Source organism: Rhinoraja longicauda, chromosome 27, assembly GCF_053455715.1.
Source record: "Rhinoraja longicauda isolate Sanriku21f chromosome 27, sRhiLon1.1, whole genome shotgun sequence".
Taxonomy (NCBI): domain Eukaryota; kingdom Metazoa; phylum Chordata; class Chondrichthyes; order Rajiformes; family Arhynchobatidae; genus Rhinoraja; species Rhinoraja longicauda.
The window spans coordinates 9,359,560-9,374,591 of NC_135979.1; the positions used below are offsets into that span (position 1 = coordinate 9,359,560).

The 15,032-nt window shown below is 46.4% G+C and overlaps 1 protein-coding gene across 1 annotated transcript in view; it reads right to left on the reverse strand.

The window, feature by feature from the left end:
• Window positions 1–8,272, reverse strand: part of LOC144606721 (mediator of RNA polymerase II transcription subunit 30-like) — a 30,460-nt gene extending 22,188 nt beyond the window's left edge. Inside the window, exons 1-3 of the mRNA XM_078423038.1 lie at window positions 8,185–8,272; window positions 6,557–6,642; window positions 3,920–4,152 (exon numbers count right to left, since the gene is read on the reverse strand). Coding sequence (XP_078279164.1) covers window positions 3,920–4,152; window positions 6,557–6,642; window positions 8,185–8,246 — 381 coding nt within the window. The 5' untranslated portion in view covers window positions 8,247–8,272. The remainder of the gene's footprint in view (window positions 1–3,919; window positions 4,153–6,556; window positions 6,643–8,184) is intronic.
• Between the last annotated feature and the right edge of the window lie 6,760 nt (window positions 8,273–15,032).

The following is a 15,032-nucleotide window of genomic DNA, read 5'->3' on the forward strand; positions in this document are numbered from 1 at the left end:
CGGAAAGACAATACATGACTGGAAACTATAGCTGCAAAATGATTTCTCACAAACATGCAACACCCACCATGTCAAGTCCTAAATTACTGTAGCTCCAAATTGCATCCCAAAATCTTATCTACATTTCAATGAACCAGACCCAGTAATATCCATGTAAATCCTTTTTGCACCTTGCCCAGTTTATCCAGTGTAATGACATCCATCCTGCAACCAGAATTGTCCACAGTACTCCAAATGTGGTATTATCAATGTCTATCAAGACAGATGTGTACAGCAATTAATTCTTCCCTCGCACAATTAAAGCATGGAATAGTCTTCATCCTACTATAGTTATTCAACCAGACGCAACTAAATTTAAGGTAGCTCTTCTCCAAGAAGCCCTTCTTGCTTAAGTCCATACTCCGCCACCTCCAGTTTAAATTCCATTTGGAATATTTTGGAGGACCAAGAACCAAGAAGGGGTTTCATAACAGCGTTCAAAATGCACTTGGACAGGAAAGGTTTAGAGGGATATGGGCCAAATGCAGGCAAATGAGAGTAGCTTCGATGGGGCATCTTGGTTGGCATGGAAAAGTCAGACCAAAGGGCCTGTTTCCATGCTGTATGACTATAACTCAATGAAGTAATAATAATGATGACAGTTACATTTAGAGCCAATACTCAAAACTTCCAACCTCTGCTCCAGGGAGCTGGATCCAGAGATCGACCTGGATATTATTTGTCCAGGCCAGTTCCAAAGTCCAGTCGCTTATCAAGACTGACGTTGTCCAAAACCTTTGTGGCCAGTGTGGCTCAGTCATTGCACCACTAGGAGGACACCTGTCTACTTCACGCCAGGAGTTGGTAGAGCAATTATGCATTTACTGTGTTATTGGGTTAAAAAAAAAACTCTTGCTCGTGATTTTTCAGCAGGAAATACTGCTGCAGCCTCCAAATTTAATAGCGCTGATAAAGATGCACAGCTGTGGCTACATGAGCAACACTTCCCCCCCCCCCCCCCCCCCCCCCCTCCCACCCTCCCTCCCCCAAGCCCCAGTGCATAAGCTGCATGGAGGCTCCCTGTAATAAAAAGGAACTGCAGATGCTTGTTTATAACAAAGAGACACAAAATGCTGGAGTAACTCAGCGTGTCAGGCAGCATCTCTGGCGAAAATGGATGGGTGACGATTTGGGTCGGGTCCCTTCTTCAGTTACTTCAAACTGCATTTGCTGCCCTCTCAGGAGAACGTCAAATAATTGAATGGGGTTTTTAACTTTTAGTTTTGGAGATACAGCGTGGAAACTCAAGGCCCTTCAGTCCATGAGTCATTGCTGACCAGCGATCACTGCACACTACTTCTATCCTGCACTCTGGGGACAATTTACCAAAGCCAATTAACCCACAAACCTGCAAGTCTTTAGAACGTGGGAGGAAACTAGAGCACCCGGAGAAAACCCAAGCGGTCACAGGGAGAACGTACAAACTCTGTACAGACAGCACCCATAGTCAGGATTAAACCCGGGTCTCTGGCCCTGTGAGGTAGCAAATCTACCGCCGCGCCACTGTGCCACTCCAGAGAAAAATACTGAAGTCTTGCTGATGACTAATCCCCAGTATCCTGGCCATTACTGGTATCTCAAGCCAATTCATTGAGCCCATTGCATGATGAGGCGAATGGGCCAAATGCATCTCTCTCATTTTATAATTAACTAGACCAAGTGGACCCGTTGGGTCCAAACCTCTCCTGCATTGGTGCAGCACCCCCTCCACCCCTTCACCTCACCCCCATGCTCTTCACCCCTCCCTCCCCTCTCCCTCCCCTCTCCCTCCCCCACCCACTCCCCCATCCCCTTCACCCCGAGCATCCACAACGATTCAGGAAAGGGAATTTCTATCATCACTGGCCTGCAAAGGTGCTCATGACTTCAGTGGCACAGAGCCTGAACTACAAAGATCACTCCTCCTTCTGGATTTCCCCCAGAGAAAATAGTTTGACAATAGACAATAGGTGCAGGAGGAGGCCATTCGGCCCTTCGAGCCATTCAATGTGATCATGGCTGATCATTCTCAATCAATACCCCGTTCCTGCCTTCTCCCCATACCCCTGACTCCGCTATCCTTAAGAGCTCTATCTAGCTCTCTCTTGAATGCATTCAGAGAATTGGCCTCCACTGCCTTTTGAGGCAGAGAATTCCACAGATTCACAATTCTCTGACTGAAAAAGGTTTTCCTCATCTCCGTTCTAAATGGCCTACCCCTTATTCTTAAACTGTGGCCCCTTGTTCTGGACTCCCCCAACATTGGGAACATGTTTCCTGCCTCTAATGTGTCCAACCCCTTAATAATCTTATACGTTTCGATAAGATCCCCTCTCATCCTTCTAAATTCCAGTGTATACGAGCCTAGTCGCTCCAGTCTTTCAACATATGACAGTCCCGCCATTCTGGGATTTAACCTAGATTTAACCTACACTGCACGCCCTCAATAGCAAGAATATCCTTCCTCAAATTTGGAGACCAAAACTGCACACAATACTCCAGGTGCGGTCTCACTAGGGTCCTGTACAACTGCAGAAGGACCTCTTTGCTCCCATACTCAACTCCTCTTGTTATGAAGGTCAACATTCCATTGGCTTTCTTCACTGCCTGCTGCACCTGCATGCTTCCTTTCAGTGACTGATGCACTAGGACACCCAGATCTCGTTGTACGTCCCCTTTTCCTAACTTGACACCGATGTCTAGTTCAGTTTAGAGATAGAGCACTGAAATAGCCCCTCCAGCACACCAACGGTCACCCCTACACTTGTTCTTTCCCACACACTAGGAACAAGTTACAGAAGCCAATTAATCTACAAAACTAATGTCTTTGGAATGTGGGAGGAATCTGGACACCTAGGGAAAACCCACAGGGTCACAGGGAGAACATACAAACTCTGTACAGACAGCACCCGTAATCAGGATTGAACCCGGGTCTCTGGCACTATACGGCAGCAGCTCTACCACTGGGAACTGTGCCACTATACTGGTTAATGGGCCCGATGGGCTGAACGGCCTAATTCTGCCTCTATGTCATATGAACTGATCCCTCAATTCAGGGATCAGGGGTGGACAATATTTCACACAAAAGATGGTGGGTGTGTGGAACGAGCAGCCAAAGGAGGTAGTTGAGGCAGGGACAATTGCAACGTTTAAGAAACAATTAGACGGGTACATGGATAAGACAGGTTTAGAGGGATATGGGCCAAACACAGGCAGGTGGGACTAGTGTGGAAGGGAAATGTAGGCCGGTGTGGGCAAGTTGGGCTGAAGGGCCTGTTTCCATGCTGTATGACTACCATATCGCTACCAAAAAACACATCCCATGATGTCAATAGAAAAGAAAACCATGAGTTTGAAGAGAGAGACAGTTACATAGGAACCTAGAAAATAGGTGCAGGAGTAGGCCATTCGGCCCTTCGAGCCTGCACCGCCATTCAATATGATCATGGCTGATCATCTAACTCAGTATCCCGTACCTGCCTTCTCTCCATACCCCCGATCCCTTTAGCCACAAGGGCCACATCTAACTCCCTCTTAAATATAGCCAATGAACTGGCCTCAACTACCTTCAGTGGCAGAGAATTCCACAGATTCACCACTCTCTGTGTGAAAAAAAACATTCTCATCTCGGTCCTAAAAGACTTCCCTCTTATCCTTAAACTGTGACCCCTTGTTCTGGACTTCCCCAATATCGGGAACAATCTTCCTGCATCTAGCCTGTCCAACCCCTTAAGAATTTTGTAAGTTTCTATAAGATCCCCCCTCAAGTAGGCCATCCAGCCCTTCGACCCTACACCGCCATTCAATATGATCATGGCTGATCATCCAAAATCAGTACCCCGTTCCTGCTTTCTCCCCATATCCCCTGATTCCTTTGACCCTCCGAGCATGAAGCGATTACCTGTGTTGCCCGGAGCATGTGGAAGATGTCCATGGTGCGAGCCACGATGTCCTGCACGGTCTCCTGGCCGACCTTGCACAGGGTGACGCAGGTGATCTCGCGCAGGGCGCTCTGCGGCTGCTGAGGGAGGATGGATGGGGCAGCGGGATGGACGGGGGCGACGGGGAGCGCGTGGAGTCCGGGGATCCGTGGCCCGCCCCCTGGTAGCGCCGTCATTGCCGGTCCGGTCAGATCTGCAGGGAAGAGGGGAGGATGAACGAAGGTGGTGCAATTTATTAGAATAGCAAAACACAAAAGTGCTGGAGTAACTCAACATCTCCAGGATGGGCATCTCTGGAGGGACATGAATAGGTGACATTTCGGGTCAGGACCATGAAGGAGGGTCCTGATACGAAACGTTGTGAATCCGTGTCCTCCAGGGATACTGGCCGAATTACTGCAGTACTTTGTTTTTCTTTAACATTATAAATGAAGCAGATCGGCTCCCATAGCAGACTCCCAAGGCCAACGTTGCAGGCCGATATCTTAGCCCCCCGGCGGCCTGTTCTGATCCCAATTGACTCCTTTCGGGAGGCCGTGACCTCTGTTGGTCTGGCAATATGGATGATCCAGAAAGGCTTTGGAACCAAGGGTGTCGGAAAATTGGTGGTGGACCCTGTATCTATCCAATGGTTTGGATAGAGTGGATGTGGGAGAGTCTCCGACTAGAGGACGTAGCCTTAGAATTAAAGGACGTTCTTTTAGGAAGGAGATGGGGAAATTTTTCTTTCGTCAGAGGGTGGTGAATCTGTGGAATTCTTTGCCGCAGAAGGCTGTGGAGGCCAAGTCAGTGGATACTGTTAAGGCAGAGATAGATAGATTTTTGATTAGTACAGGCATCAGAGGTTACGGGGAGAAGACAGGAGAATAGGGTTAGGAGGGAGAGATAGATCAGCCATGATTGAACGGTGGAGTAGACTTGACGGGCCGAATGGCCTAATTCTACTCCTATCACATGATCTCTCACCAAAAATGATGTCCATTACTCATCTGATCTGCATAATCCTGCATTTTGTCACAATAATCCTGTTTATTAATTACACCTTTAGACGTTACAACTGACCCCGAGCATCCACAACGATTCAGGAAAGGGAATTTCTATCATCACTGGCCTGCAAAGCTGCTCATGACTTCAGTGACACAGAGCCTGAACTACAAAGATCACTCCTCCTTCTGGATTTCCCCCAGAGAAAATAGTTTGACAATAGACAATAGGTGCAGGAGGAGGCCATTCGGCCCTTCGAGCCAGCACCGCCATTCAATGTGATCATGGTTGATCATTCTCAATCAGTACCCCATTCCTGCCTTCTCCCCATACCCCCTGACTCCACTATCCTTAAGAGCTCTATCCAGCTCTCTCTTGAATGCATTCATAGAATTGGCCTCCACTGCCTTCTGAGGCAGAGAATTCCACAGATTCACAACTCTCTGACTGAAAAAGTTTTTCCTCATCTCCGTTCTAAATGGCCTACCCCTTATTCTTAAACTGTGGCCCCTTGTTCTGGACTCCCCCAACATTGGGAACATGCTTCCTGCCTCTAACGTGCCCAACCCCTTAATAATCTTATACGTTTCGATAAGATCTCCTCTCATCCTTCTAAATTCCAGTGTATACAAGCCTAGTCGCTCCAGTCTTTCAACATATGATAGTCCCGCCATTCCGGGAATTAACCTAGTAAACCTATGCTGCACACCCTCAATAGCAAGAATAACCTTCCTCAAATTTGGAGACCAAAACTGCACACAGTACTCCAGGTGCGGTCTCACTAGGGCCCTGTACAACTGCAGAAGGACCTCTTTGCTCCTATACTCAACTCCTCTTGTTATGAAGGCCAACATTCCATTGGCTTTCTTCACTGCCTGCTTCTATCCAAGCCTACTTTAAATATATCAAGCAGATGTTAGATACGGGTGAATAGCCAGTCTTTCCCCCTGAGTTTAAGGTGAGAGGGGAAAGGTTTAAAGGAGACCTGAGAGCAGGTTTAACCCACGCAGACGGGGGGTGGGTATTTGTAATGATCTGCCAGAGGAAGGGATAGAGGAGGCAAAATTGCAACATTTTAGAAAGAGACTTGGGACAGATACATAGGTGGAAAAGGTTTGGAGGAGCATGGGCAGATTGTGATTAGATCCATTGGGAAATTTGGTTAGCATGGCTGAATTGGATTGAAGGGTCTATTTCCACGCTATGTAATTCAATGACGATTTGCTCTCAATTTTCAAAACCTGGAGTTTTCACAAGCAATCCATCTTTGAGTGCCCACTTAATGAAATATCTAGGCAGTTTTAAGTAGTTGTTGTAAGGGTAGATAGCAGGAGAGCTGTTGAATTATTATTCCTAGAAAGTGTTGAAAGTGTCTCCACCCAAAACGTCACCAATTGCTTTTCTCCAGAGATGCTGCCTGACCCACTGAGTTACTCCAGCAATTTGTGTCCATCTTCAGTGTAAATCAGCATCTGCAATTCCTTCTTGCACAAGTGTTGATGTCAGAAACGGGGTGGGATCAGAGAAAGAGTGGGAGGGGGGGGGGTGGGAAGAAAGGTAGGCTGGAAGAAATGAAGATTGAAAGAGTCTACAGAACAATTCCACGTCCTCACCTCTTAGAATATCGATTGCCCGAGTTCTTCTTCTTCTTCCTTCCACTGAGTGATCAAGCTTCAGAAAGCCAACAGTCTGGGCCCACCTTTATGCAAAGAAGGGAAACAGAAGGAATTGGACATCAAGTGTAGGAAGGAACTGCAGATGCTGGTTTAAACCGAAGATGGACACAACAATCTGGAGTAACTCAGCGGGTCAGGCAGCATCTCTGGAGAGAAGGAATGGGGGTCGTTTCGGATCTGAAGAAGGGTCTCGACTCCCTCTCTCCAGCAATGCTGCCAGTCCCACTGAGCTACTCCAGCTTTTTGTGTCTATCTTCGAACTGGACATCAATTTGTGACAGCGACTCTTTTGCCTTGAATCCTGATAACGGTAACGCCTAGTGGACCCCTCCCCCGAGAAGAATCCTCCGCCTCCGAGCAGATTTCCCACGTAATATATATCTCATGGGGAGGAAAGCGATTCTGGAAATGCATTCAAAGCAGAACAATCAGTGGTATCGAGAGACAACTCCTTTACACAGAAGTGATTTTTGATTTTTAAACTGGTTACAATATAGCGTGGTATGCAATATAGAGAAGAGAAAAATTATATTCAAAAATGATACAGGGCTTTGAAGCAAAAAATCGTCCCTTTGCCAGTTCCGCCGTTCAATAAAATCATGGCTGATTGAAGAAAGACACAAAGTGCTGGAGTAACTCAGCGGGTCAGGCAGCATCTCTGGAGAGAAGGGATGGGTGATCCAGTCTGAAGAAGGGTCCCGAAACGTCACCCGTCTCCAGAGATGCTATGTTGTCTGACCCGCTGAGTTACTCCAGCACTTTCTGTCTAACCAGCATCTGCAGTTCCTTCCCAACACACATCATGGCTGATTGAGTCGTCTTATTCTGCAGGAGGGGATCCGAGCCTTCGACTTGGAGGGAGGACGAGGGGAGGTGGGTGGTCTGGACTGTTACTCTTGGTATACACTGCTGGGCTATGCCGCAGATGGACACAATGTGTTTGGGAGTTACTCACAGTGATGGGGCGTTCAGTCTCAGACACATTTGCAACAGCATTTGGAACACAGCGCTCGCAACGTTTTCATTCCCGTTACAAATGTTACACTACTGTTCCAAGTAGTTCACAACACACAAAAGTATCGCCGCCACTTCCAGCAAAGGTCTCACCCCACAAAATAAAACGTCTGTTCTCATTCAGGATGGAGCAGGATTCAAGAAGGAGCGTTTCACAGAAATTTCACAGGGCAAGCAATCAATCAATCAATCAATCACACCGCAAGCAAGCAAGCAAGCACACAAAGAACTGGGGCTCAGGCAGACAGATTGCCCTGGAAGGGCGGCGTTTGGGGGTCGGGACCCTGATTGTGGTGTTGGTGGGTGGGGGTGGGGGTGGGGGTGGTGTTGGTGGGTGGGGGTGGGGGTGGGGGTGGGGGCGGTGGTGGGGGCGGTGGTGGGGTGGGGGGTGGGGGAGAGAGAACAAAACTGTAGTAAAGCAGAAGCGAACCTCCTCTGGCTAGAAACAAAAAACAAAAAGTTACCACGTTATTTCCTATGAATTCATTCAAACCAGGGGAAGGTCGGCGCCACATTTGCCAAGTAGAGAAAGATATTTTTTTTGTTTTTACCCTTTCAAGATGAGGATGCAAAAGCAGCCACCTTTCTTGCAGCCCGTTCTCACATAAAACATAAAGTTTCAATATTGTGACAGGAAAGGGATCTCGTTATTCGGTAACAAATCAGGGATGGGAGGTGACTTCACTTCCGTATTTTGAACTGTGCTGTTTGATTGGCCTTGGGGAGGGGAGGGGAGGGGTGTAGTGTTAATGTTGGGGGATGTTGTGTTAATGTTGGGGGATGTTGTGTTAATGTTTGGGGGCGCAAGGACATGACTGCACAGAACAAGGAGCGTCCCACTGTGAAATTATGGCACTATTAAACGATGGCCCTATTAAACGATGGCACTATTAAACGATGGCACTATTAAACGATGGCCCTATTAAACGATGGCCCTATTAAACGATGGCCCCATTAAACGATGGCACTATTAAACGATGGCACTATTAAACGATGGCCCTATTAAACGATGGCACTATTAAACGATGGCCCCATTAAACGATGGCACTATTAAACGATGGCACTATTAAACGATGGCCCTATTAAACGATGGCACTATTAAACGATGGCCCTATTAAACGATGGCCCCATTAAACGATGGCACTATTAAACGATGGCACTATTAAACGATGGCACTATTAAACGATGGCCCCATTAAACGATGGCACTATTAAACGATGGCACTATTAAACGATGGCACTATTAAACGATGGCACTATTAAACGATGGCCCTATTAAACGATGGCACTATTAAACGATGGTACTATTAAACGATGGCCCTATTAAACGATGGCACTATTAAACGATGGCCCCATTAAATGATGGCACTATTAAACGATGGCACTATTAAACGATGGCCCTATTAAACGATGGCCCTATTAAACGATGGCCCTATTAAACGATGGCACTATTAAACGGTGGCCCTATTAAACGGTGGCCCTATTAAACGGTGGCCCTATTAAACGGTGACCCTATTAAACGATGGCCCTATTAAACGATGGTACTATTAAACGATGGCTCTATTAAACGAGTCAGGCAGCATCTCAGGAGAGAAGGAATGGGTGACGTTTCAGACTGAAGAAGGGTCTCGACCCGAAACGTCACCCATTCCTTCTCCCCTGAGATGCTGCCTGGCCTGCTGAGTTACTCCAGCATTTTGTGAATAAATACCTTTGATTTGTACCAGCATCTGCAGTTATTTTCTTATATTATGCACTATTATTGTTTCGTTGGGTTGCTGTTGTCTAAATTAATTAAATTATTGCATCGTATGGGAGGCGCATTCCCAATCTCGTTGTACCCCTGGGTACAATGACAATAAAGATATATTGTATTGTATTGTATTAAACGATGGTACTATTAAACGATGGCCCTATTAAACGATGGCACTATTAAACGATGGCCCTATTAAACGATGGCCCTATTAAACGATGGCCCTATTAAACGATGGTACTATTAAACGATGGTACTATTAAACGAGTCAGGCAGCATCTCAGGAGAGAAGGAATGGGTGACGTTTCGGGTCGAGACCCTTCTTGAAGAAGGGTCTCGACCCGAAACGTCACCCATTCCTTCTCTCCTGAGATGCTGCCTGACCTGCTGAGTTACTCCAGCATTTTGTGAATAAATACCTTCAATTTGTACCAGCATCTGCAGTTATTTTTGTTATATTATGGCACTATTAAACGATGGTACTATTAAACGATGGTACTATTAAACCATGGCACTATCATTTCACTGCACATCGTGTATGTGTATGTGTATGTGACAAATAAATTTGACTTGACTTGACTTATTAATAATAATAATATTCATTTATTGTCATTGCAACGAGTACAACGAAATTAAAAAATAGCCAATCCTGACGGTGCGTACAAACATATATGCAATAAATGCAAAAACAAATAAATACAATTATATTAAGTACAAAGATTTTTTAACAGTGTTGCGTAGTGCAGAAGGTAGTGTTCAGTTCTCGTATGGCCCTGGGGTAAAAACTGTTCTTAAGTCTGTTTGTTCGGGATTTGATCGACCTGAAACGTCGACCAGAGGGCAGATGAACAAACAGACGGTGGCCGGGGTGGGATGGATCTTTTATTATTTTGCCTGCTCTACTGAGGCAGCGTAGGCTGAACAGGTGCTCCAGGGAGGGCAGTGAGCAGCCGATGATCTTCTGGGCCGTTGTGATGACCCTCTGAAGGGCCTTCCTGTCCTTTTCTGAGCAGCTGGCATACCATGTGGTTATACAGTATGCCAGCACACTCTCGGTGGAGCAGCGATAGAAGGACATCATGAGCTTCTCCTGCAGGTTGGTTTTCCTGAGGATCCTCAGGAAGTGGAGTCTCTGCTGTGCCTTCTTTACTGTGGTGATGGTGTTGGTAGACCAGGTAAGATCCTCTGCGATGTGCGTACCCAGGAACCATGGCCCTGTTAAACCATGGCCCTGTTAAACGATGGCCCTATTAAACGATGGCCCTATTAAACGATGGCACAGAATCGCCGTTCCGTGTCCGCTTTTGTTTTTCTCTCTCTCACCGAAAGCATGTCCCACACACTCACTGGACCAGAGATAGACACAGAATGCTGGAGCAACTCAGCGGGACAGGCAGAGTTGTGCGGGCGCGGACAAAGCGGGGGTCTCGACCCGGTCTTCCCTCCAGAGATGCTGCCTGACGCGCTGAGTTACTCCCAGAATTTTTGTGTCTGTCCTGGCCTGGGTGCGGACATAACCCCGCTAACCCTTCTTATCTCGCCAGCAGTGGAGAGCCGCCAGCAGTCTGGAGATGGGTGGATGGGCTCTCATCCCAAACCCCCCAGCTCCAACATTTGCAGTGTCTTTTTTTGTTTAATGTACAGTTCTATGTGTGTGTGTGCACTCGTGAAACGGGACGGACTTCAGACCCACCCGCTGGGTTCATTCCCCTCCATTCATGGAGAGTCTGGCATGGGTGGATTTAAGGGAGGTGGCGTTTCACTCAATTGAATTTATGTTCAGTCGGAATAAGGAGAGGGGATGAAAGGAAATCAATGTTCTTACAATCTTTACAATCTTATTACCTTACAATCTTAAGCAATTATGCAATCTTACAATCTGCATTACAATCTTTGCGCCATTCTGCAGTTGTGCATTTCGCGTTGTGTCTGTTTATTTGTTATTTTTTACCTTCATGTTCCAGTTTAGTTTATTGTCACGTGTCCCGATGATCAATGAAAAGCTTTCATTGCGTGCTCACCAATCAGCGGAAATACAATCCATGATTACAATCGAGCCATTTACAGTGTATAGACACATGATAAATGAATAACGTTTAATGCAAGGTAAAGCCAGCAAAGTCCAATGTGTTCCTGTTATCCAGGTGGCCCAGAGCAGAGTGACCAGCCCGTGAGATCAGGTAGTATAAGAAAATAACTGCAGATGCTGGTACAAATCGAAGGTATTTATTCACAAAATGCTGGAGTAACTTAGCAGGTCAGGCAGCATCTCAGGAGAGAAGGAATGGGTGACGTTTCAGGTCGAGACCCTTCTTCAGACTGAGAGAACAGTGACCAGCCAGTGAGATCAGATAGCTTCTGCTGTTGACCTGTTGTGATAGGCATATTGAAGCAAATCCAGGTAATTTCTGAAGATAGACACGAAATGCTGGAGTAACTCAGTGGAACTGGCAGCATCTCTGGGTAGAGGAATGGGTGACGTTTCTGGTGGAGACCCTTCTTCAGGCAGGAGTTGATTCACCCCATAACCAACCTCTCGAACCCAACTTCACATAGAAAAATAGAAACATAGAAAATAGGTGCAGGAGTAGGCCATTCGGCCCTTCGACCCTGCACCGCCATTCAATATGATCATGGCTGATCATCCAACTCAGTAACCTGTACCTGTCTTCTCTCCATACCCCCTGATCCCTTTAGCCACAAGGGCCACATCTAACCCTTCTTCAGGCTGAAGATGCTGTCTGACCAGCTGAGTTACTCCAGCATTTTTTGAATAAATACCTTTGATTTGTACCAGCATCTGCAGTTATTTTCTTATATCTTCTGATACTATGATCTCACCTGTTCCAGTTTCCAGCCCACCTGATCCACATAGTTTAGTTCAGAGATACAGTGTGGAAACAGGACCTTCGGCCCATTGAGTCTGCCCTGACCAAAGATCCCATAGCACTATCCTACACACTAGGGGCAGCTTACGTTTTTTTACCAAAGCCAATTAACCGACAAGCCTGTACGTCTTTGGGATGTGGGACGAAACTGGAGCACCTGGAGAAAACCCATGCGGTCACAGGAACCCATGGGAACGTACAAACTTTGTATAGACAGGACCCGTAATCAGGGTAGAACCTGGGTCTCTGGCGCCGTAAGGCATCAACTCTACCACTGCACTACCTTGCCACCCCACTGGCCCATTTCATTCTCTAGTGCCAGATCCAGCAATGTATCCTATCCATTTGGGCAATTATCAATAGGGTTACAGGATCAGTGTGTGAAATGGGCCAACTTTTATGGGGAAGCTCACTATCCAAATCTTTCTTTAATCGTGATCAGATTATGTCTGAGGATTTTATACATTTTCATCAAGCTTAATGATACCACTGGAAATAATGTCCAAAGCCATGAATTGGCAGCTTCATGAAGAGAATGATAGTAAAGTATTTAAAATGTTGTCCCTCTCACTGTGACTGTTGAAGTCTGCAGTGATTTTTTTTTCACACTTTCCAGTCACTGTTAGATGATCTAGTTAATGATCAGATAATTGCAGTTGGACAGAGCGGAACTATTCAGGGATGTGTAGAATTCTCGATAGGCTCATAATTGTTAATTGATCAGAGATCAGTCAACCTAAAACGTAGTCGTGTAAAATAATACTTGGTTTGAAGTGGAGAGTAGGGCTAAGGAAATCCAGCTGATGCTGATATGCACAACTGAGCTAAAGGAAAGAAGTGGAAATCCCAGTATAAACAGCAGGTTTGAACAAACCGACCGAGCTGTTCTGTGAGTGAGCTCACAAATGTCTGCCTTCATGCGAGCAGTTTTCTTGAAGAGGACATAGGTTTAAGGCGAAGGGGAACAGATTTCATAGGAATCTGAGGGGGTAACCTTTTCCACACAAAGGGTGGTGGGTGAATGGAACAAACTGCCAGAGGAGGGAGGTGAGGCTGGGATTATCCCAACGTTTAAGAAACTGTTAGACAGGTTCATGGATAGGACAGGTTTGGAGGGATATGGACCAAACGGGGGCAGGTAGGACGAGTGTAGATGGGACATGTTGACCGGTGTGGGCAAGTTGGTCTGAAGCGCCTGTTTCCTCGCTGTACGACTCTCTATGACTCTAGTGGAGTGTACAATCGAATAGAGTTCACAATAAAACCTTACACTCGATGGAATAACCAAACAGAATAATTAACTGGAGTAACTCAGCGGGACAGGCGGCATCTCTGGAGAGAAGGAATGGGTGACGTTTTGGGTCGAGACTTGAAGAAGGGTCTCAACCCAAAACGTCACCCATTCCTTCTCTCCAGAGATGCTACCTGTCCCACTGAGTTACTCCAGCATTTTGCGTCTACCTTTGATTTAAACCAGCATCTGCAGTGCTTTCCTACACAGAATAATTAACCGTATGATCTATCTGGGGCAATGCACACAATTCCAGTGAAGTTCAACTATTTAATTTTTTTTATAGTGCAATAGGTTATGGTGATTTGACACGTGCCACCTGATTCAGTGACGGATAGCAGCAACACTGGGTGGAAATACTCACAATTCTTGCACAAAGGACATGGAATTATTGGGGACATACCTCGTTTTCCTCAGTCAGTGAAGCAAAGTGGGATGCTTTATGTTGAAAATGTTATTAAAATGCAACTTGTTCTTGTGCATCACAGGGGGTCGTGGATCAATGTAGAAGGCTGGTGGGGCTTTCAATGGACATTCCCTGCCTTTCTTGAAAGTGTGCCATTGTCATCACACCCCTTAATATTCCCCAGAGGAGGACATTTCACTGGCAAACAACATTGTGTGATAGTGATTTATTCACAAAATGCTGGAGTAACTCAGCAGGTCAGGCAGCATCTCAGGAGAGAAGGAATGGGTGATGTATCAGCCCAGATTGTGTGCTCAGATGCTGCAGTAAAAGTCATTCTTTCGAGAGCAGCACAGTGGCGCAGTGGTAGAGCTGCGGTCTCACGGCGCCAGAGACCCGGTTCGATCCTGACTGCGGGTGCTGTGTGCGTGCAGTTTCTGCATTCTCCTTGTAACTGCATGGCTTTTCTCCGGCAGCTCTGGTTTCCTCCCTTATCTAAAGACGTGCAGGTTTGGAGGTTAATTGGCTTCTGCAAATTGCCGCTAGTGTGTCGGATAGAACTCGTGTATGGGTAATCGTTGGGCGGTGCAGACCCAGTGGGCTGAAGGGCCATTTCCATGCTGTACCTCTAAGCTAAACTAAAAAATTGAACCTTGTGGTCAGTTGATAAGTAGCCCTAACGAAAAGCTCATAATGATACAACACTGGAGGCCACTGGGCCCAACCACTCTGAAAGAGCTAACCAATTAGTCCCCCCACACTGTTGCAATCATTCAGGTATTCTTGAATCTGTTTCATGCATTCCACCAGCACCACGCATTGGCTAATATATTTTTCACCTGTGGCTCCATTGTCAATTCCTCCACACTGTGAATCAGACACATGGAACTCAATATACACAAAGCACTGGAATAACTCAGAGGGTCAGGCAGCATCTCTGGGGGAAAAGGATGGGTGACGTTTCAGGTCGGGTCCCTTCTTCAGACCAACCTTTTTCTCCAGAGATGCTGCCTGACCCGCTGAGTTACTCCAGCACTTTGTGTCTATCTTCGGTATTATCCA